Source organism: Apus apus, chromosome 1 (genome assembly GCF_020740795.1).
Source record: "Apus apus isolate bApuApu2 chromosome 1, bApuApu2.pri.cur, whole genome shotgun sequence".
Lineage (NCBI taxonomy): Eukaryota > Metazoa > Chordata > Aves > Apodiformes > Apodidae > Apus > Apus apus.
The window spans coordinates 193,637,368-193,658,789 of NC_067282.1; the positions used below are offsets into that span (position 1 = coordinate 193,637,368).

The 21,422-nt window shown below is 41.6% G+C and overlaps 4 protein-coding genes across 16 annotated transcripts in view; 3 read left to right on the top strand and 1 right to left on the bottom strand.

Annotated features, from left to right (window-relative positions):
- Positions 1 to 7,907, top strand: part of RSBN1L (round spermatid basic protein 1 like) — a 49,994-nt gene extending 42,087 nt beyond the window's left edge. For all 3 annotated transcript variants that reach the window (XM_051637759.1, XM_051637780.1, XM_051637769.1), the window contains 2 exons: positions 2,219 to 2,327; positions 2,425 to 7,907. In XM_051637759.1, coding sequence (XP_051493719.1) covers positions 2,219 to 2,327; positions 2,425 to 3,081 — 766 coding nt within the window. In that variant the 3' untranslated portion in view covers positions 3,082 to 7,907. The remainder of the gene's footprint in view (positions 1 to 2,218; positions 2,328 to 2,424) is intronic.
- Positions 7,908 to 12,307: 4,400 nt separating this feature from the next.
- Positions 12,308 to 16,264, bottom strand: TMEM60 (transmembrane protein 60). Of its 7 annotated transcripts, none has more exons than XM_051637884.1 (4): positions 16,154 to 16,264; positions 15,282 to 15,335; positions 13,905 to 14,060; positions 12,308 to 12,850 (listed from the first exon to the last, which is right to left on the bottom strand). In XM_051637884.1, exon 4 carries the CDS (start codon positions 12,809 to 12,811, stop codon positions 12,407 to 12,409), a length of 405 nt encoding a protein of 134 aa, XP_051493844.1. In that variant the 5' UTR covers positions 12,812 to 12,850; positions 13,905 to 14,060; positions 15,282 to 15,335; positions 16,154 to 16,264; the 3' UTR covers positions 12,308 to 12,406. The 7 variants fall into 7 exon arrangements, with proteins under 7 accessions (XP_051493844.1, XP_051493826.1, XP_051493853.1 ...); XM_051637866.1 differs by having other exon boundaries at positions 13,905 to 14,065; XM_051637893.1 differs by having other exon boundaries at positions 13,905 to 14,065; positions 15,282 to 15,667.
- On the top strand, positions 14,488 to 17,495 carry LOC127386734 (basic proline-rich protein-like). The gene is made up of 3 exons (XM_051624251.1): positions 14,488 to 14,623; positions 15,213 to 15,219; positions 15,833 to 17,495. Exons 1-3 carry the CDS (start codon positions 14,488 to 14,490, stop codon positions 17,493 to 17,495), a joined length of 1,806 nt encoding a protein of 601 aa, XP_051480211.1.
- Positions 16,840 to 21,422, top strand: part of PHTF2 (putative homeodomain transcription factor 2) — a 67,965-nt gene continuing 63,382 nt past the window's right edge. For 3 of the 5 annotated variants that reach the window (XM_051637796.1, XM_051637843.1, XM_051637834.1), the window contains exon 1: positions 16,840 to 16,878. The gene's annotated coding sequence lies outside the window, so the exon portion shown is untranslated. Of the gene's footprint in view, positions 16,879 to 17,497; positions 17,565 to 17,843; positions 17,862 to 21,422 lie in introns of those variants that run through there. The other 2 variants (XM_051637806.1, XM_051637825.1) reach the window with 2 other exon arrangements.

The window sequence follows — 21,422 nt, forward strand, 5'->3', positions numbered from 1 at the left end:
TGTAAGCTATGGGTAGATTCATTTTAAAGAAAACACCATGCGTGGAGGCTTTGAAAAATCTGGGTTATTTTTTTGTTTTAAGTCTGTTTGAGTACTTGAACAAAATGGAAAGATTAAGACATTCCAGGGGTCATTTTGAAGAAGGAGACGCAGGGGAAAAAATTGCCAAAATAGTTCTTGCAGTGCTCTAATACGGATTTAAATGGATTTTTCTGAAGTCATCTTATAATTCTGTTTGAATTTCATGTCTTTTTGGACATCTGACTGAACTATTCTGCTACTATTTTACTTGAGTGGATAACGACACCCTCTAAACTTTAGGTTTTACAAAATATTTCAAAATTGGGATTAAATATAAAATCTGCAACTGCAGAATTAAAAATCTGATAATTTTTCTTTGTTTGTAAAAGGAATGTAAAGTTTTCTGATAGAATTGCAGCACAGAGTTGGTAATGCATAGTGTTGCACATGTAGGGAATGAGAAAAGGAATTATTAAAAAAACATTAACTACACTTTGTCTTGTATAATGTATAAAGCAAGTAGTCAGTGCTGTGAAAATATTGCTTTGGATTAAATTATTTTATTATGCAGATATTCTTTGTGTTTAATTATTCATTTACAAATACTGTTAACTCCAGATGCAGGTACACATTTGTTTTAAAAATAAAAAACATATCTACATTATAAAAAGTTGATTAATGTAGTTAAGATTTTTTTATGCCACTGATTAGAGATGTTTCTGTAAGCTTTTTGCTTTCAGTGCTTAAATCCTCTTCAGAAGTAAATACACCAAAATAGAGACGTTTTAGTCTTAGTAAAATTGAAAGTTAAAAGATGTGGTCTGAACACTCCCCAGTATACTTGCAGTATTTAATTTCCTGTTGCAAATAGCCTCAAACAGGTTATTTTTTGCTTTATTGAGGTCATGACCTAAATAAACCAAACATGTCTTAAAAAGCTGAATGAACGTCATCACCTGCTGCTCAGCACGTCAGTAACACCACATAGATATCAAATCGATAACCATCTTGCTTTTAAACAAGAGTGCTTGAACACCTGCTCAATGCATTCTGAAAGGTACAGAGCTGTTTGGTGCCTCGGCCCCTCGGGCGGCCCCAGCAGCTCGGAACCTGAGGTCACCCCGCTGGCACGGGTGGCGGTGGAAGGAGCGGCCGTGGCTGCAGGGCAGGGAGGCCGGGGACACCCGGGTGTTGGTGGTTCCTGCTGGCAGCGCCTGGCCCTGTAGGCTGTTACCATGTGCTGTCAGCCCTGAGAGGACTGCAGAGGATGAAGGAGGGAAGTCATCAACCGGGCTTTTTCTGGGTGATGAATATTTCTTGCAGAACCACTCCAATGTGAGCTTTATCCTATGAAATAAAATCTTCCTAACACTACATCTTCAAAAAACCTTTCAAAAACCAGCATCACTCAAAAGCAAACATATGGAGCTTAGTTTTATGTTTCTGTTGAAGAACTGTTTTTAGATCAGAATTCTTCCTTATCCCTTGATAGATGTTTCTGCCTTTTGTTAGCTAATTCCAGATAGTGTCTTTAGAGGAATTTCTAAATGGTGTGCATTTCTTTGGGGGAGGTGTTGTGGGACAAGAGGTGAATTCTAGCAGTTTGAATACAGAGACAAACCCTAATTCTGATATTGCTCTTCTGCAGCTCTATAGTGAACACAAATAGGAATGTATTTTTAAGGGATGTTGGAGGGTTTTCTGTATTTACTGTTTACTAGCATTGTGGCAGCTTAATGTAGCGTCTGCTTTACTGCTAACTCTGAACAAGGGGTTTGAGTCTAAGATACTAAGCAGTGTTTCCCATAATACTAGTCAGACTGCTGCATACTTTGAGGTGCCTGATGGATGTATCACGTTAAGAGTGTTGACAGAGTGAGCCTAACATATGTGGGGCATCTGTCTTTGAGCATCAAGGCAAACAGAGGTCAATTCAATATTTTTAATTTTTAGTTTTGTTAACCTTTGCTGCTTTTTTTTGCCACATGTAAAGAAATTGTGTTTAATTCATTTAACCGCTTTAATGAGGTTGTGTTTGAGAATTAGCCATTTTAGTTAAACTTTTTTCTTGTAAAGTAGGTTATGCTAGAGTTGTTGCTTTTCTTCGTTTGCCTTCACTGTATCCTTGTTTGCAGATTTTCTTTTTCTCCATAGCATGTTAGTTTGAGCCTCTGACTGCAGTTTTTACTCTCTGTAGGTCTGAGCAGCCTCGTATAACCAAAGATGTCATTTGTTTTCATGCTGAAGACTTCCTAGAGGTAGTTCAGCGAATGCAATTAGATTTGCATGAGCCTCCACTCTCACAGGTAAGCATACTATGAGCTGTTTATCAGGTGTCCTCTGAGTCCTAAATTGGAGTTTTCACCCTTTGTCCCCCCCCTCCCCCCGCTTTTTTTCCTGCAGTGTGTCCAGTGGGTTGATGATGCAAAACTTAATCAACTGCGAAGGGAAGGCATTCGATATGCCAGAATTCAGTTATTTGATAATGACATCTATTTTATCCCAAGGAATGTTGTGCACCAGTTCAAAACAGTTTCAGCTGTGTGCAGTTTGGCTTGGCACATCCGGCTCAAACTGTATCATTCAGAGGAAGAACTTTCACAAAATACAAGTACTGTTGAAGCAGAGACCTCTGCAGACCCCAAGTCTTCGGTTATTGGACTTCAGACTGACAGCAGGATTTGTACGACAAGCAAAAATACCTCCGAAGACACCAAATTTTCTGATGCTCTGCAGACCAAGTATCTGCAGCAGGAATTTATGTCAATAAAACATGAACCCATTGCATCTCACAGAATAAAAGAAGAACCCATGAATGTTGATCTTGCTGTAAAAACAGCAGCACCTAATGACACTGGGGGCCAGAATGTTCAGACTAAATTGGATCATGTTGAATTGACGGGATTTAAGTTGGAAATGGATTCTAAATTTGAACCTGGCAACAAGGACTTGCAAGGCAAGTTATGCCCTGGAGGTCATGTACATCCAGATGATACAAGACAACATAGTTCATCATATCCAAAACTGCATGGACAAAGAGAGGATGATTTTTTGTGCTAAATTTGTATATATGGTTTTAAATTCCTTTTTAAACTTAATGATGTAATAATGTAAAGATTCATAAATTCTGTGGGGCAAGTTTGTGACTTGCCTTCGCATCTGTTACAGAAAATAGTTATGTAGCTTTGTAACATTCCTCAGTGCCTGTCCATAACTGTGAAGTATCAAAGCACTTAGGGCCAGATGCACTGTAAACACTGCAGGTTTAACATAAAGAAGTCTTTAAATAATTTTGAGTTGTAGGTTTTAGAGTAGAGCTGACATTTAACATATATATTTTTTGTAAGATGAGCCAGAATTCTTTTTGACAATTCCAGGCTTTTCCATAGAGCTTATTTATACCAATTTTTTCATTTTAAATGTGTCAGCACTGTAGTGTAAATATCTTTTTTAAAAATCTTTTTAGTGTGATTTATACTGAAATGTGAGCCGCTTAATAAAGGTTCATAATAACAGATTGGTTTTATTTTTGGGTCTGCAAAAAACAGTTCAGTTCAACTGCCTCTCTAAATGGTTACGTTTCTACCTGCACTAACGCATAGGATGCCCTTACACCACTGCGGGGTGAGGAGCTGTAGCAAACTGAGGTAGAGTTGAGGCATTCTTTGTAAATTGAGATTAGTCAGAATACAAAAGCAGTCCTCCCTTCACAGGATTCCTTACAGTTGCTCACTGAAGACACTCCTCAAAGTCCTGCTCTCAGATGTTAATGTGGAACAGAGAGGCAAACCTTCCCCTGTCCTGGAGGGCAGCTGGACACCTGATGGGCTCCTGGAGCACTCCCAGTAACTCTGTACATCTCTCCAGATAAGCTGGTGCAAGGGAGCAAACTCTCTTCCATGCTCACCTCTTCCCCTGCTCAAGCAGGGGACACTTCCATTTCACATGAAGAACAACAACCACTGCCAACCATCAACTTAAATTAGTTATCTGACTAAAATTAAAACAAAGAATATTTAAATGGTTACTTACGAAACTATAAAGGCCTCAATTTTAGTAGTGACCTGTAAGTCATGGAGACACATCTGGATTTTAATTGCTCCCTATGCTGATGCTGATAGTGCCAGGCAATAAAGATATTCACCAGTGTGTCTAGTAGGAAGAATCCTCACAAGCTCCAGTTTGGAAGCAAGAGTTATTTCATTAAGAAAATAATAGTGGTGTCCAAGTTAACTTTCTCCTCTCTCCCTGCCTATGGAGCACTTGAATTCTCTTAAGCTGTGTTCTGAGGGGAGAGGATTTCAAGGCTAGCTAGCATCTGATGTGGTAATGGCAAAATCTCTGTCCTTTAACTTATTTAATTCCTTGTTTAACGTATTACTGTATAGTTCAAACACATCTGAATGATGATTCTTTTTCAGGTAGCTACAAATACCAGTAAACTGCCCTACAGCCTGTCCTTCAATTAAGCATTTAAACTTAAGATCCTAAGCCTGTTGTTATTTCCGAAGTCATCTGTATCTCTTTTTTTTGTTTGTTTTTAATTTTTCCCTATAACTTTTTGCAAGTTGTACATCCCTACATGCCCAAGTTATAACCTTTGATGCACTTAGATCACCTTCGCTTCATTTGTAGCAATGGAACAACGTCATTTCCAGGTGATGTCTAATTCAACTACCTGAGGCCCTTTTGTTGCAAATGTTTTTTGCTTATAGATTGTTAAAATTAAAAATGTTACTGTGTAGTGATGCCTGGCACTAAAATCAGCCATTTTATGGATGAGTGCCCCGATTTGTTTAAATGTAAAATAGGTCTGTCAAAGAATTATTAATTAAATCAGTATTTGAATTGTGAAACAACTCCTTCATAGCCATAATTACATATTAGAGAAGCAATAGAAACATGAATCTCTTGGATGTGGCCAATATGTCCTTAAGTCTTACTGCTGTTTTCTTTCATGTTGGCTTAGAGATTACTACCAATTTTGCAGCCTCAGGGATCTTGCTTTCCCCTCATGCCATGAGCAAATAATTCGTGTGTGACATAGCAAGTTACTACTCTGGCAGATTCTGATATGGAAAATTAATTGGTTCATGTAAGGATTTGAGCCTTCCTGATAGTACAAATGTGGTCTCAGCTCCCTTTGTGTTTTCTAGATTATCTGGCAACTTCCACCAGTAATCTCTTTGGCTTTATGAAAATCTGTATACAATTACGTAGCCTTCCATTCCCCTTCTCTGTGCCAGCTATTGGAGAACAGTAAAAGAAGAGCTGCAGGTTGTAGTTTGCATCAAGCATGCAGCTTTCTAAGTGGGTTAGCAGAAGGCTCCAGCTATATCAAAATCAGCCTTCCCAGATACTGCTTTTTAAAAAACCAAACCCAACCACTAAAACCAAAACACCCCACAACAATAGAATTAAAAAAAATTAAACATCTTACGTGTGTGTTGGCAGTCCAGATGCTGACCATTAATTCTGGTTCAAGTATTTTAAGTCTGTACAATTTTAAAGTGTATACATCCCCTCTGACAGCTAACAACTGTTTGTATCATAGGCCCTGTCCAGAATGAAAAAGAGAAATCTTTGGAAATAGTTTAGCAAACATGACTTTACACTTAAAGAGTAGAACTTTGTTTCCTTTTGAAGACCTGCTCAGCGGTCTTGGCTGATGCAGCCTCAAACTTCTGCTCAGGTATGTTTTGGTTCTGAAATTTTTCTTTTAAACTGCCTACGTCTTCAACCCATTATTTTTCTTTATCACTTCCAAAATTTGAAGATTTTTTAAAAGTGGCAGATATTGTAATTTTTATGCATCCTTTATTTTTGCTTTTTGAGTTAGACTAGACTCTCATTCTTGGCCAAAATTCATTGCAAACAGAATATAAACAGTACCAGGATTACCAATGGCTTTCAGAACTCCCTTTGTATTCAAAGGTGTAAACAGTCTGGGCTAACTGGCTATATTGTGTACTTCTTACTTTGTTTTAAAAACAAACAAAAAAACACAACAAAAAAAAAGTTTGTCCTTTGCCTGTGGTGTGTTCATTTTGATGCAGTTGCTCTTTAAGAGGAGAGGACCTTTTCTGAGAATTTCAGCTCTAAAACTGTTCATTAGTCTGACAAAGGTCTGGCTTTGCTTTGGAGTGGTCCAGTGCTATAACCTTTATTCCTGCTGCATCCAACTTCATACTCAGACTTTTGCTTCAGCAATAAAACTTTTATGCCTTCTGATGTACTGAAACTAGTATTTGCTTATTGCTTTCCCCCCCCCCCCTTCTCCCTGTATTTTAGTTATATATAGATCTTGTTATTTCGGCTGGAATCTCCAGTGTTCCAGTTGTCTTTCTTGGCCCATGTTCTTCTGCAGATTGGAGAAATCTGCTTAAGGCCCCATTGCCTGTGCTGCAGTGGTATTGCCATCTGTGCGTTTGCAGTGGTGTTCCAGTTGATGACATGATGTGCAGAAATTTAGATGTTTTCCTAGATAGTGGTACCATATTTGTGGGTAGCAAAGAATTGCATTGTTACCGTCGCTCCCACTAGCTTTCAAGAGGGTAGCTACTTTTGTTTTTTAAAAATTACTGGATCTTTTACATTTCAGTGGCAACTGACTTCACGTGTTACAAACGAGTGTTACTCAGTGTTGTGTCACCCCCAGCCCTCCAAATGCCTGCAAATTGACTCTGAAACAGCATTTTCATTACAGGTACTGCTGGCATGCAGATTTTTCCTTCCTTGTTACTATAGTGAATATTTCAATACTACTTTAACTGAGATATTAATTCTATCTAGTATTAGAAATAAAGTATTATTTCAGAGGGTGATGATTTAATTATTAATCTGTGAAAGAATTCTTTGGTGATAAATAAAATTGATTTTCAAGCAGATGTACATGTGCACAGTAAATAAGTTGACATGGCAAACATTGTAGGAAATGGAAACATCAAATAGTAGAATGCTGTGAAACATACAGACATTACGAATGCGGAAAATTGCATAAGTCTTCCAAGAAACACAGTGCTGGTATTTATTGATAAAAATTACTGTTTTATAACACCTGCATGTGAATAAGGATGCTGAATTGATGAAAATAAATTCATGTTTTTTCTGTGCTCTTTGGGGAAATAAACTCTTCTGAGATATAGTAGACCACCACCTGACTCTACTAGATGAAAACTCTACTCCAGTCAAGAACTTTGTAGGCTTCTTCAATATAATTTTATTTGTTTTTCCTAGTGGCCAGATATGTAGAGAGCCTTGTCTGTAGGCAGATCAGGGCCTGTTAACTGTCTGTGAATGTGTACATGTTGGAAATGGAGAGGACAGATTTTCACTGATCTGTGCTTTGCTGTGAATGACACTGTTGAGAATATTTTCTTTCATTGTGAGTCACTGTGTTCAACTGATACTTTATTACTTTCTCAAATGGATGAAATGCACTTTACAAACTGTAATAGGTGATACTGGTATTTTGTGCAGATCCCACTGAATTTGCAGCACACATGGGAAAATTTGGGAAACTGATTCCTATCAGTCACTCTTTTCATTTTTAGAACTGCAAATTATTATGTGTTCTGCTCAGAAGCAGTGATTAACTTCACAGTATTTAGGTTGTTATTTCTATTAGAATCATCGGGGATAATGACTTTGCAAATTTAGTGTATTCTATTCTAACCACTGTTTTTCTCTGTGCTATGATGCTAATGTTTCCTCTGCTTTGGAGCTGTGCTATACTTGAGTGCCAGCTAAAGATTGATCTTATGTTCTGGTCATGCTGATAGATGAGCCTATTGATGAGGGCATTAGTCCTAAATAGTCCTTTAATATTTGGTGTACAGTTATGATAATCTGATACAGATGTTGATTAAAACAGCAGTTTAAACTTCTTTTTTTATCAAGCTTCATTTTTCAATAACTATTTTGATGTTGTTTTCTTTACCAATTGATTTCCAATCCACCTGAATGAAAGTGCAGTGTTTGGTGGAGCTTAGGTCTGTGTTTTAAGGACTGTGCTTTTTATGTCAATATTTTAAAATCTGGTTGTATTGAGACTGAATAGGGCTGAATAGTTAGCTAGAAAGCTGTTCCCTTTGTGTCTCAAGAAATTGTTGACAATTAGATCTGTGTTTAATTCAGAGTAATGGAATATAAGTCGAGATTGCTGGAGCTATATCCTAAGCATGCAGTAACATTCAGGTACTTGTCTGTCTAATGAAAGCAGTTGAGAGCTTTTAATAATCTGAGAAATTAAATTTTTAGACTACAAAACCTCTTTTAGCAGTGATTTCCTTATAAACGTAACAAGGAACACTGAGATAAAAAAAACGATCACAGGTAAACTAAGCTTGGGTTCATATTTCTTCCCTGTTTCTTGTTCTTACCCTGTTCTGTGCTGTATGAAGACTTCTTACATTTGCCTGCTTGTGGTTGTTGGTTTTGTTAGAAAAGGCAGGCTGAAGGAAACAGCATTACTGAGTTGCAGATTTTTCCCCTCTTTATCCAACTACAGTACAAATACAAGGAGAAAAAGCGAATAAATAGTGAATAGTGCTCTGGTGGTCCAACTCCTTCAGTTGCCATAGTTGATACCCAGCAAGCTGATACCTAGAGTTGTTCAGATCTAAAAGGCTCATACAGGAGACTAACTCCATCCAAACCTTAAAATAATGCAAAGGTACAAACACTATTTTTCCAACTCAGCGTAGTTCTTTTTACCTCATTCTTAATTAAAAAGGAAAAAAAAAAAGTTTAATGTGTTACATGATAGTGCTGTGCTTCCTATGCTAATAAATTCAAATAACTGATTTCTGAGGATGCAGTTCTTCAGGGACTTTATTGCTAAAAAGCAACATTATTTGTTCCCAAAATAGAGTGGTGTTAAAATAGGTAACATCCTAATGTTGTTAGAATTTGTCAGTTTCTGGGAGTCTCATAAATTTCACTTTCATCAATACCTTTGTGTCACCTGACTCTCAAAATGGGCAAGTATGAAAATTCCCAGGAGGTTACTCTTAAATATATGGTTTCTGTACTACTGTGTGTATATGTCAGAAAATAATACTGCTTCCATCTCTTAAACGTTGTGTAACTTAGCCATGTGTTACTTTTAGGGTTTGTTTTAATATGATCACCTCTGCCTATCAGTGCATTCTGGGTGCATGTACAAACAGAGCATTGAGATTAGTTTGTTGAAGGTGGGGATATATATGTCATATAATTGTGTTTTTCAAGTATAAAAAGAACAGAAAATTGGATATTGGTTTAAAATGGTGACAAATCAAGAAAAGCAGTATGTATACGTAATTGAAAGCTTTAGTTTCATGACCTTTAAAATAATTTTCCATAATCAAAGTAGCTGCTCACCTACAATGCATGCTGAAGTGTTCAAGCTTGTATAAATGAAGAAAAAAAAATGATGTAGCATAGTACCTCCATATACAATATATATCATCTATGTATACATTATGTATATCATCAATATATGATAAATATTTCCAGTTTCATTTCAGAACAGCAAGCCTCTGAATTGCATTTTAAAGCAAAGCTGCTGGAGGCCAAGGGCTCTCCTGCCTATCCCATCTCAGCTGCGTAGGTAACTGAGGTGAGGTGTCCTTTGGTGGGCTGGGGACTTGGACTGTCACTTCCCTCTGCCCATTTCTGGCAAATCAGTATGAACCACCTCAGCATCAGCTGCCTCTTTTGTCTGCCAACTTCATCAACGCTGCTTTTCACTCACTTTGTTCTATTTAATGAAGATCAGTTGATCAGTCTGTAAATGTAACAAAGTGTGAGGAGAACTTGTTCCACTTGCAAGCTGTGAACTGTGCCTTTGAGAACAAGGCAATTTGGAATAGAGGTAATTCCTGCAACAGCTTCTGGAAAGGTAACAGTGGGCTACAGTGTGTCATAAATCCTTTGTAATGAGGTTCTGATGTCAAAAAAGTGAGACTGCATGTACAAAGTTGTCAGTACAGTTCAGATCAGCTAAATCTGATACAAAATACCAATCAAGGGATATTCCTCTCATCAAAGTACCTCTGTAAGGACTAGGAACTTGCAAAGTTGAGCACTTGTGAATAACTCTGTCCTCAAAACTTATTTTTCTAAAGGAAATAAGTTTGTGTGTGACTTCTGTAGGATACCAGAAAGAATTATCTGCTTCAGCTTTCAAAATCACTGTCATATATTTAAAAGTTTGTAAAGCTTTTAGAGAAAAAAAAAAAAGGCACCAAACCAACCAAAACACTGAAATTGTCCATCTTTTTTTGTTGAATTAGAGGCAGCAATTAGAGATTTGGAACAACTGTGTTCAATTTTAGTTAATTAGAGATGCCAAACTTTCAGATAATTGCTACATCTGTGGAACACAAGGGGTTTATTAAGGGGGAAGAATCACCATTCGTGGCCCATCTTGCTAATAATACACCATGTTCTAATGAGGCCAGTTTTTATTCTTCCATCATTTATTGTGTAAAGTTATAACTATCTGTTAACAGCAGCTTGACTCGGGAAAGCTGTTCTGCTCTTCTGGGGAGTATGAGTTCTTTTGGCATCATGTGAACAAACCTGTTTTGCTTTTTCTTCTGATATAATCATCAGGTAGGGAAGGACTCTGGGTACTTGGTTTTATACTTGGTGCCATAATACAGGAGAGATGAGTTTGTATGTACATGCATGTTTGTTTCTAGCTTGCCACTACAGACCTGAAATTCTGCATCTTATGCTCAGTGATCCTAGTTTCCACCTGACAGAACTGAAGAACTACTTGAGAGGGCTAAATTGGAGGTACAAATCAATTCTCTATACCATATCTATACATGCATACATTTATATATAGGATGGGTATGTGTGGACTTGCTCTCCTGTTTCCTTTATTCAGCAGGCCCAAGAGCACTTACTGAGGTGGAGACTGTACCCCTCCTCACAGCTAATCGTAATCACAAGTGTGGTTTTAACTTGAAAAGTCACAGGGACAGTAAGGGAAGCCAGTCATTCACAGGAACAGTAAGGGAAGCCAGTCCTTCACAGGAACAAGACTCTCAAACACAGAGCAAATTCACTCTAAGTATTTCTGAGAACCAAGGAGGGCAACCCCTCTAAAGCAAATGTGACACATTTTTAAAGGTAGTTTGTCTGTGACAATATGGTTCCTGTATATTTATGCCTATATCTGTGTTACTAAATAACAAGTAACTCTCCCCACACTTCAGAAAATTGGGGTTTTCTTACAGACAAGTACAGCTGAATGTACATAATTAAAGTTTTATTCATGAGACACTTTGATCTATTCACCTCCTGTTATCTTAGACTGTTTTTCCTGGGCTCTTGTCATTCACTAGACCTTCTTTTGTACCTAGGAACTGTAAATGGATCAGTGTCTTCAGCATGCACATCAATAATTCCCTGGACAACTTTTACATTTGAATTTGGTATTATCGTAGCTCCTGAAAGAGCACTATCAGTCCACAAAATATGCTTATGGTTTCAGCTCTTCTCAGAAGTCTCATTCATTACATGTACTTCAAAAAGTTCATTTACTCACCTCTGAGTTTGCCAATACTCCATAAAGCCAAGGCTTTAGCTCCAGAGATTTAATATACTAGGGCATTACAGTCAGTCTTCCTTGTTAAGGTACCCCTTCCTGCAGGTACAAAGGCATTACAAAACTCACCCTGTAGCTTCAGTCTTTTATATCACTGTTGATTTCTCACTTGGGAGGTTAATCACCCGTGTCTCCCTCTTCTCTGGACCTTGGGCTGCTGGCACAGTTCAGCTACTCTTTTTTTTTTCTCTTAACTACTGCTTAGTACTGCTTACTTTGTTTCAGCAGCTTAAAAAAAAGGCTTAGTTTTAGTCTTTCATACTGGAAGTAAATTCTCACTGTCAAAAAGAAAATGCTGAATCACTTTATTCCTTTTTTTGCTCATTTGGCAGCTATCTGTTGTTAGTGATTCTTAAAGCAAATTTAGCAGGTCCTAGAAATCACTATTAGCTGGTTATTTCTTGAGTGACAGTATCATCAACAGAAAACCTTAGTTCTCTTCCCAAGGATTACACAATGTGCTGAATGCTCTGGGGTAGAACATTTGCAGTTCCTTTGAGATCTTCTACCTGCATGTGAAAAGCCCTGATCTTATTCCATGTAACAAATAATATTAGAACAGTGTATGTTGAACAAATACTTTTATTTACAAGAGCATATGTGACAGTTTCAAAATAAAAAATAGAATAAGTCTACTTTCAGTCTTCAGCCTGGTTTAGACAAAGTCTCCAGCTTGATCGATTTCTTATTTGATGTTCTAATCTGGAGATCAAGTTTGTGGCAAAACCATAACAATCCAGTAATTTGGTACCCATGTCAGCACTGAAAGCCACACAGCACAGCTTAGTCTCTCCGTACGTAGAAGATGTTATATCCAAGTTCAACCATACCCCCAATCAGCAAGGCCCACAGTGGGATGAACACATAGGCCAGTTTCATGGCTGTGAAGCGCTGCAGCTTGGCGCAGAGGGCGAGGCAGAAGGCCAACTTGAGCAGCATGGCCACAAGGTACCAGGCCTTCTTCTTCATGTTCTGGGAGCCGTTCCGAGGGTCGAAGCCTGACTTGCAGCGTCCAGCCATTTTTACAATTAACATAACTAGAAGGATAGTATCAAATATCCAGACTGGAATAAAAATGAGGAACCAGTTCCACGGTGCTTTCTCATCCAACTTTAGCACCAGCATGATCAGGAAGAGTAATGTAAAAAGCCATGTCAGTAGTACTCTTTGCGCCAGGGACATTCTCATTTAAACAGCTTTGAGAGGAAGTCTTCAACTGTCAGCAACCTGGCAAAACAAAAGAGGGAGGAGGCATCAATAGATGTCCCTGCACAACTGTGAGGCATTTTCCTTAAAGGAGGCTAATTCCTTGTTCTTGCTTTCCCACCCCTTCTTTCCTCACTTACATGCTGCTTCCTAGCATTTATTTTGTTACTACCAACCTCAGGGAAGCACTCTGTTTTGGTCTTCTCAATTTAAGTGCCTTAAGTCAGCAGTGTAAACTGCCCTAATCCATATTTGTTCTGTCAAACAAATCATGCTTTAATCCTAAACTAGCTGGCAAACTCATTTAGGGATTTTTGTATCCTAAGAGTATATTTAGATCTATTTTCCACCAGTACTGAAGCACTCACACTTAACACTTGAAAAGAAACCTAACAATTCTCGCCTGTAACAAAAGAATCATAGCAAAATGCAACCAACTAACAAACATAAGTAACAAACCATCTGAAAGGTGATGAAGTCTGCAGAGCTGCAGCTGAAATGAGACAGGCTGAAAGTGAGCCAGGAAGCACTTGCTTTCTGACTGGTATCTGAAGTACGCAGACACTGCCTGACAGGAACATTATTTAGGTTTACTGGCTTGGCAGTATATTTAAATTTCTATGTAGTCATGATGAAAGAATAACAAGGACAAGTGTATCTGCTACTAGAGTAATGAAAGTTAGTTTTCATATTCCTAACTGGATGGCTTCTACTACTGCATCTGCTACAAGGGGAGGACAAGACCTGCTTCTCTCCGTCTCCTTTGTGCCGCTGGCCACAAACCGCTGCTTCCTCTGTGTTACTGCTGATGCTCACAAGATCACCCAATTAAGCCTATTAAACTCACTGAACAAGCAGAAATCTATTAATTAGCACCTTTTTTCTTTTTAACAGAGTTAGTTTTTTGCCAGACTATCAAATTGAACCGAGCACTGGAACCAGAAGCAAGAAAGTAAAAGCTGGCTTAATTAGTTACAAGTGACCTATTACATTAGAGCTATGGGTTAACAGTTTTGTACACCACAAATTATCCAACAATTGAAATCTGTGTCTTCTCATACACAGTTTGACAAACCTTTTTTGCCTGAAGTTTCCATGTGGAAAGTAGCGGGATTTCTCTTAAAGATCCAGCTTGGCTTAAAATAATCTAAATTGGAGTTGCTGTCAATGTATCTTCTCCCTTGTGTTAGGGCTGACACTTGTGTGACCCAGAGCAGGCCAGTTCCTTGAGCTGAACTAGCAAGGAAAAAAAAGTTTACAACAGGATTTCTGTAGTTTGCTTTCTGCTGTCTCAATCCTCAGATCACCAAAGGGTCTGGTGAAAGCCAGTGACTGGCAGGGTGGAATCAAGACCTCCCTCCTTAGGAAAGGGGTGAAGCGTGGTAGTGAGACTAACATAAAGAGTTAATTGCTAAGTAGACAGAAAAAACTGGAGGAGGTTTAGATAGCATTGCTCTCTTCTTGTTATAGGAACATATCTAAACCAGCTGGCAGGTGCAGAGGATCACAGAACAGTTACTATGACCTGCCTGAAGTGTTTCCAGTATTTTGAAAACATTGCAGATATTCTCAAGTCTATGGCTGAAGAGAGGAGTGGTCTGAAACAAAGTTTCAGCATTGCTTTCATGTCATTTTTTAAAACCTAGTTGTAGAAATCAATGCTACAGGTACTACAAGAAGAATCTCTTAATATCAAACCAGAGAAAGCAGAAACAAACACTGGAAACTTGGGCCTGAAAGGAAAAAGGAATTCAACACTGTTAGAAGTATCAGGTTATCAGATACTCCAAGAAGGTACTATCAACTGTCTCTGGAGGAAACAGAAAGCTACTGAAGATATATTAGATGGGGCTACTCAATTTGGAAGTTCCTCACTTGATGAAAATATTCCAGTTTTCTGATGTGTTCAGAGCCACTTTGTAACAATTTTAAAAATCACAGGCAGGAAACTGCTTGGAATGTTATGCTGCCTTTCTTTGACCTAATTAAGAGACGTAACTGCAAGACTGGGCAGGACTGCAAGGCATGATTCAATTTTGGAGTTTTTTTTAAATGAAAACTCAAGAAAATCCAAGTGTGCTTTTAAGATCTTACAGTCCTATAGTCTACATAAAGGAAGTTACCAAATTCTAAAGACTGACAGCTGGGGATACAGCTGACATCAATGAAGGGTTTGAATACACAGAACACTTGACCATCTCTCATTGGGAAAGAAAAGAGATTATCAGCATCTCAGCCAGAGGCCAGCTATCACAACAAGATGGTTAACACTAGAAAAAGGATGTAGATATGGTACAACTCTGAACTAGCTCTTCTGGGAAAACACTGAAGAAATGTCAGAGGCAGAGAGTAAACATACAAAAACCTTCTTGACTCCTTATAGGACTCAGGTAATTAGTAGGAAGTGAAAAATTTCAGTAATGAGAAACAGTACCTAAGTAGCATTACTGACCTTGGTGGGATGATCTACATAATTGGAGTATTATGACAGATAATTATATCCTGTCTAGAAGGAAAACATAAGGATAAAAATGTTACAGATAACATCCAGCTCAATATTAACAATAACACAGATTTATATATTTAAATTTCAACCTTGAACATTGATTAAGAAATTTCGGAAAATACTATTATATTGAGGCCAAACTATATAGAACTTTAGCTTGAATAAATTACACTTTAAGTCCAATTCATCGGCTATGAGTAATTTTACACCTAGAAAGAAATATTCCAGTGGCCCCTTTTCCAAACCACATTTAAACTAGTTTGCTATGAAGACGGGTTAGGTATTCACAAGTTCTCCTTGGAATCGGTGCCTTCTGAGCAAGTTCAGGTGGTCTGTGAAAATTTAAAAGCGTAAAGAAAGTCAAACATCCCCTTAACTGTATTGGTTTGGTTTGGGTGAGGTGTTTTTGTTGTTTGTAACGGTAATTTAGGACCCTTTGAGACTCCTACGTGCTGAATTTGGCTGACAACCCCCCCGCCCCTGAACGATTCCGAAAGGAGAACAGCGCAAGGCAGCCGGCAGAGCAGCGCAGGGCGCCGGGCTGGGCGCAGCCTGCCCGGCAGCTCCGCCGCCGCTCGCGGGGCCCTGCCCGGTCCAGCCCGGCCCCGCGGCGCCCCCCGCCCGTTCGCCAAGCGGAGATGCGGGCCGGCCGAGCCCGGCATCCCTGCTCCAGCCTTCCCGCCGCCCGCCCCGGCCAGGCCAGGCCGGCCTCGCTCCGCAGCTCCCCCTGAGCGGCCCGTGCCGGAGGCCCCGTCCGGCGAGGCAGCCAGAGGTGGCGGCGTCTCCCTCCCTCCCTCCCTCCCCCCCCCGCCACCTACCGCACGGTCCCGGGCCCCCGGCGCCGCTGCCGCCCTGGCACGGACCCGCGCAGGGTCCCGGCGCATCCCCCTCCCGCCCGGCTCCGCGGGCCCAGACGCGCAGCTGAGGGGCGGCCCGAGCGCTCCAGGGAACCCGCCGCCTGCCCCGCCCCGCGCCCCCGCTATTGGGCAGCGCGGCCGCCCGTCCTACCGCGCCCGGCTGTCATTGGGCAGCGGCCACGTCGCTCAAACCAATCCCCGCCTCCCCCCCCCCCCCAAGCCGCCCGGTGGCGGTGACGCCCAGCAGGGTCCGCCCGCCCCCCCAGCCCGGCGGCCGTTCCGCTTTCAGCCCGCCCCCCCTCCCTTCTCTTCGCCGCCAATTGGCGCAGGGACCTGCCTGTCACACCGGCCCCGCCCCTGCCCCGGGGAGCTGTCCGTCAGGCGCGGCCCCACCCCCCTTCCCGCTCTCATTGGGCGGCAGTGCCGCCACTCAACGCCTCGGCCCCACCCCCGCAGGCGGGAGGGCGAGCTATTGGCTGCAGCCGAGCGCTCGGCCCCGCCCCCGGCTCGGCGGCGCGCGCCCTCTGGGGTGGCGCGCTGTTGCTGCTGCCGCCGCTCGGGCGCGTGCCTCCCCCCCCCGCCTCCAGCCGCGGCTGTTGCCTCGCGCGCGCCCGCCCAGTCCCGCCGTCTCGCGCTGCCCTCGCCGCTGTTGTCTGCGGCGCGCGCCGGCCCGCGCGGCACCGGCGGTAAGGACCGAGCCCGGGGGGGCGGGGGGGGGAGCGGGGGGTCCCTGCCCGGGGGTCCCTGCCCGGGGTCCCTGCCCGGGGGAGCCGAGCGCGGGGCTCCCGCGCGGCTGGGGACGGGGCCGAGCGGCGCGGCGGCGGGGGAAGCGCGGCCGGAGCGGCTTCGGCTTCGGAGCCGGGGCGGAGGCGGGGGTGCCCGCTGGGTGTGGGGGGGGGGGGCGGGACGCGCATCCCCGGCGGGGCGCGGCGGCACCGTCTGCCGCGGCTCCCCTCCTGCCTGCCCGGGCGGCCGCCGCGGGTCCGCCGCCGGGCCGGGGGCCGCCCGCCCCCCCGGGGGCAGCCGGGCCGGGGGCAGGGCGGCAGGCCCGCGGCCTCCGCCGCGCCGAGGTGCCCCCGAGGCGGGAGGGACCGTGGGTGTCGGCGCCGCCCCCCGGGCTTTTCCCGCCGGCGCGGTGGGTCCCGCGGCGGCTGCCGAGGGGCCCTGCGTGTCGCCGCATCAGGTACGAGCTGCTCCGGCCGGTGGACGCGCCGTCCTGATGAGCCTCGGTCACCGCGCGCCTTGGCCTCCGCCTGCGGGGTTTCTTGCGGGCGGGAGGTTCAGTTACGCGTTCAGGACTTGAGCTGCTGGCCCCGTACGTGCTATTCCCGGTTGCTAAGTCTGACTTCTGCTGTAATGCCCCTTCTCCTTGGTAAGCTGCTTTAATGCATCTTAAGCTGCTTTCACACCTGTGTCAGGTGCTGGGACTTTTTTTTTTTTTTTTCCCCCCCTCTTTAAAGGTGCGGAATTTCGACATCTTCACCTTCATCTCTGACCTCGTCTCCTTCCTTATTCTTGTACTGGATATGCCTTCCTCTGCCTTTGGTGATTTCTTACATTTCTTACCCATTTCCTCCTGTTCCCACCCCAGGGACGGTGTGTCTGCGGCTTACGTGTTGTCCTTGGTTGTCAGGTTGGGAAACTGAATGTTGACTGAATGTTACTTCTTGTGAGTGGAATTTTTTTGGTCATATTAATTTCCCTGATAAGTGCCGTATTTGCTGTATTTTCTATCGGAAACAAATGAGAGACCAGTAGGGGAAAATGATTATTCAGTAGCAGAACTCTCCAGGTGTCAGCTTCTTTTGTGTTTCATACATAACTCCCTGGGTGTGTGTGATTCAGGTGTATCAGTTTCAATGACAGTCTTAGTCCATATTCTCAAGCTCTTCATTTGGGATTTTGTCTTTTACTGCTTTTCCATGTTACTGGTCACTTGAAAAATAATGCTAATGAGTCTTGCATTTTGTTCCAAGTTTGCCAGTATCTTAACCATCTGCCATATAATTAACTGGAAAAAGTAATTAATTGGAAAACCTGACTTGTTGAAAGTACTTTAATTAATGTTCTGAAATTCTTTGTGGAGAAAGATTCCTGCAGAAAATGCAGCTGGTTTTACAGTTTTGAGACACAGGTTCTCTAAAAGGAATGAGACTAAATACAGCGTGTCATCAGTAATTTGCCCGCTTATATCTTCCTGTTGATGCTGTTAAACAGAGGGTGGTATCTGTTTTATCAGGGTGAAGTGCATCACTTGAAATAACCTGTTAATCCTAGCAAGTGAATCCTTGCATATTTAGCTGTAATTAGAGTGGTCACTAAGTGGCAGAAGGATATAGTTCTGTTGTATACATTAGTGCTTGGCATGAGATGGTTTTTGTTTTCCTGGGATTGGATGCTAAAAGTGTTCTGTGAATAAATCTCTGGGTTATAAATAGCTGAATATATTTGGCTGTTTCTGTAGCTCTGAAGGTTTTGATGATCATCTTTGATTTGCTTCTTTATTTGTGACTCCCAGGAAAGGATAATCCTTTCCTCAGAAGTGTTATTTTTATTCCAGTAAGGTGTTTATGAAGTGATGTATGTACTCGCATCATACTTCTTTCAGTTTTTATTTCTTTTTTTTCCCCAGAACTTTCCTTTACAATATTTGCAAACAGTTTTCATTTTGGAAGGTGAAGGCTCAGAGCCATACTTGGAGCTGGCACGTTTAAGATCTTGATCCCTGTTTGAAGTGGAGTGTTTGTGCAGTTGAATTTTCTGTTGCTATGTTTTGCTGCCAATGTATGTTTTTATTCTGGATATAAATATTATAAAGGATAAAACACGAGCCTGAGTCATCTGAAAAAGAATTTGGAAACCCCAGTGATTTTAATTCAATGCTTGTAGTAGATTTTTTTTTTCCTCTTGTGTCGTGTGGAATGTGACATACAAATAAATAGCCAGTAATTGCTGGGCACTCCATGGAGCATTTCAAGTATTCCGATAGCACTGGATTTCTCCCAAAGCTGAGTTAGCTCAACTTGTCTCAAAAAGTTGGCCCCAGCTGTATCTATAGCTGCCTAATATTGATGTGAATTCTGGGAGAACTCAAAATCCTGTAGGCTTTGAAAAAAGAAACAGGGTATGGATGTTGTATTTGAAGGGAGGCATAGGTACATGAAAAAGACTTACGGTCAACTTTGTTTGAGGCAGTTAACCAAGCAGGGAAGGGCAGAGCGGCTCTTGCCGTTGAACAATGCTGTTCCTGTCACAGCTGGCAGGGGTCACTGGAAAGCAGTGGACATTGTTTCTTTCCTAGTTCTCCAGAGTTACATACACGCTCTTCCCAGGCTACTTCTAAATACCGTGTCTTCTACTTGTTTATACTAGAAGTTTTGTTGAAGGAATAAAAAACAAAATATCTTTTCCTTTTCTCAGGACCCCTGTGAGTGAAAGTGAAGACAGTCACAGGTTTGCTTGGGTTTTGGTTGTTTTTTTTTGTCTGTGAAAAAGTTATTTTCATAATAAACAGCATGGTCTACTGATTCATCACGGAACCGTTTATGTGAATTTTTAACTAGGCTTACTAAGGACACAAAGCTTGTACAATTACTTTATTTTTCCATCTTCTGTTTGTGTAACTTCTTTAGGCAGTCAGATGCCAAAACCAAATTTTAAGACAACTGAAAGACACTAAATACCTAAGCAGTGACAATTTTTTTTTGTGAAGCTGTTGACAGGTAGTGACCCAAATTAATATACCCACACAACAAAAGGCAGTTATAATTGAGTCCCTTCTTTCTTCAGAAGGAGAACAACTGCTGGCTATGTGCTAAGCTCTGAGCCATCATGGTGTGTACTGCTTACCTGGCCCAGCCAAATAGTTGGGGCAGTTGGTAATATGGGTGGGAGGCAAGAAAAAAAATGTTGGGTGAGGTGGAGACGGACAGTAGGGAGCCATGGGACACTGGTAAAAGCAGACAGACTTAATTGCCTCTGCCCACAGAACAAGGTAGGCCTGGGTTTGTTTGTTTGTTTGTTTGTTTTAAATAGAAAACAAAACATCTTTTAGGATATTTCTCTCAGAGGTGCTGTTTCTTCTGACTGTTCAAGGACAGTTGACCACTGCTTACTCTAAGATACATAGTGATGTGAAAAATAGAATACTTCAAAAGTTTTAAATACCATGTTTTCTCCCTTGAGTTTTTTGGGCTGTTACACATAAAGGTTCTTCTTGTTGGGTGCAGAGGAAGTGGTTAACTACTTGAAAAAATTACATTCAAATTTGTAAGGAGAATGCAAAGAGTGTAATGAATTGCCTGTAGCGGAAAAAAGAGTTAATAGTAATTAGGGCTATAATACATTACTGTATAATGTTTGGGTATGCTCTACATGTACTTATAGAATAATTTAGGTTGAAAGAGGTCACTGGAAGTCATCTATTTGGTCCAACCCAATCTCAAAGCAGGGCCAACTTCAAATTTAGAGCAAATATGTATAAATATATAGAGATACCCATTATGTTGTCAAGAAATTTGGAAATGTGGCTTACATTTGTGGGTGTTTTTTCACTGAGGGGAGGATATCAGAGCATTCATATGGCTATTCTCTTGTTTCTTCATTTACATGTGTAGAGAGGATTTTTTTCCAAATTCAGTTCTGGGAGTACTCTTTAAGTGAGATATGTAGTGTTCAGTATTTAATTCTTTGTTCATTTGGGGTGGTCGTGGTAGATATACTCCAGAGAGACTAGATGGCTTCTTGGAATGACTCCAAGCATTGAACTATTTGCAAGTACGTTTGCTGTTCTTGTTCTTAAAAAATAAAAAAAAAACACAATTGCAAAGTGAAAGAAGAAATTAAAGCAATATAGCATCAAATATGAAGTCATGCAGGCCTTGCATTTTGGAAGCTGGCCAGTGCCAGATGCTTTTGGGGGTTAGGTGGTTGGCAGATGCCAGCCTGGCAGCTAAATACTCTTCGTGTTCTGCTGTCTTAAGGGACAGTTTGTTCTGTGCTTACCGTGTTGCTTTTACACTTCCCTTGGTATTTGCTACTGGCCATTGTGGGGTCGGGTTAGGCAGAGAGTTTGTGTGGCCAAATACAGCCTGGTGATCGTTTTGAATGTTTTCTTACATCCTGGATTATGAAGCTTGAGACTCCCTCAGCTGTGTGTTTATTTTTTTCTTATGATTGTGTGTTTAAATAGCTGCTTTCTTTTGGAATCTGAGTAAAATCTTGGCTTCAG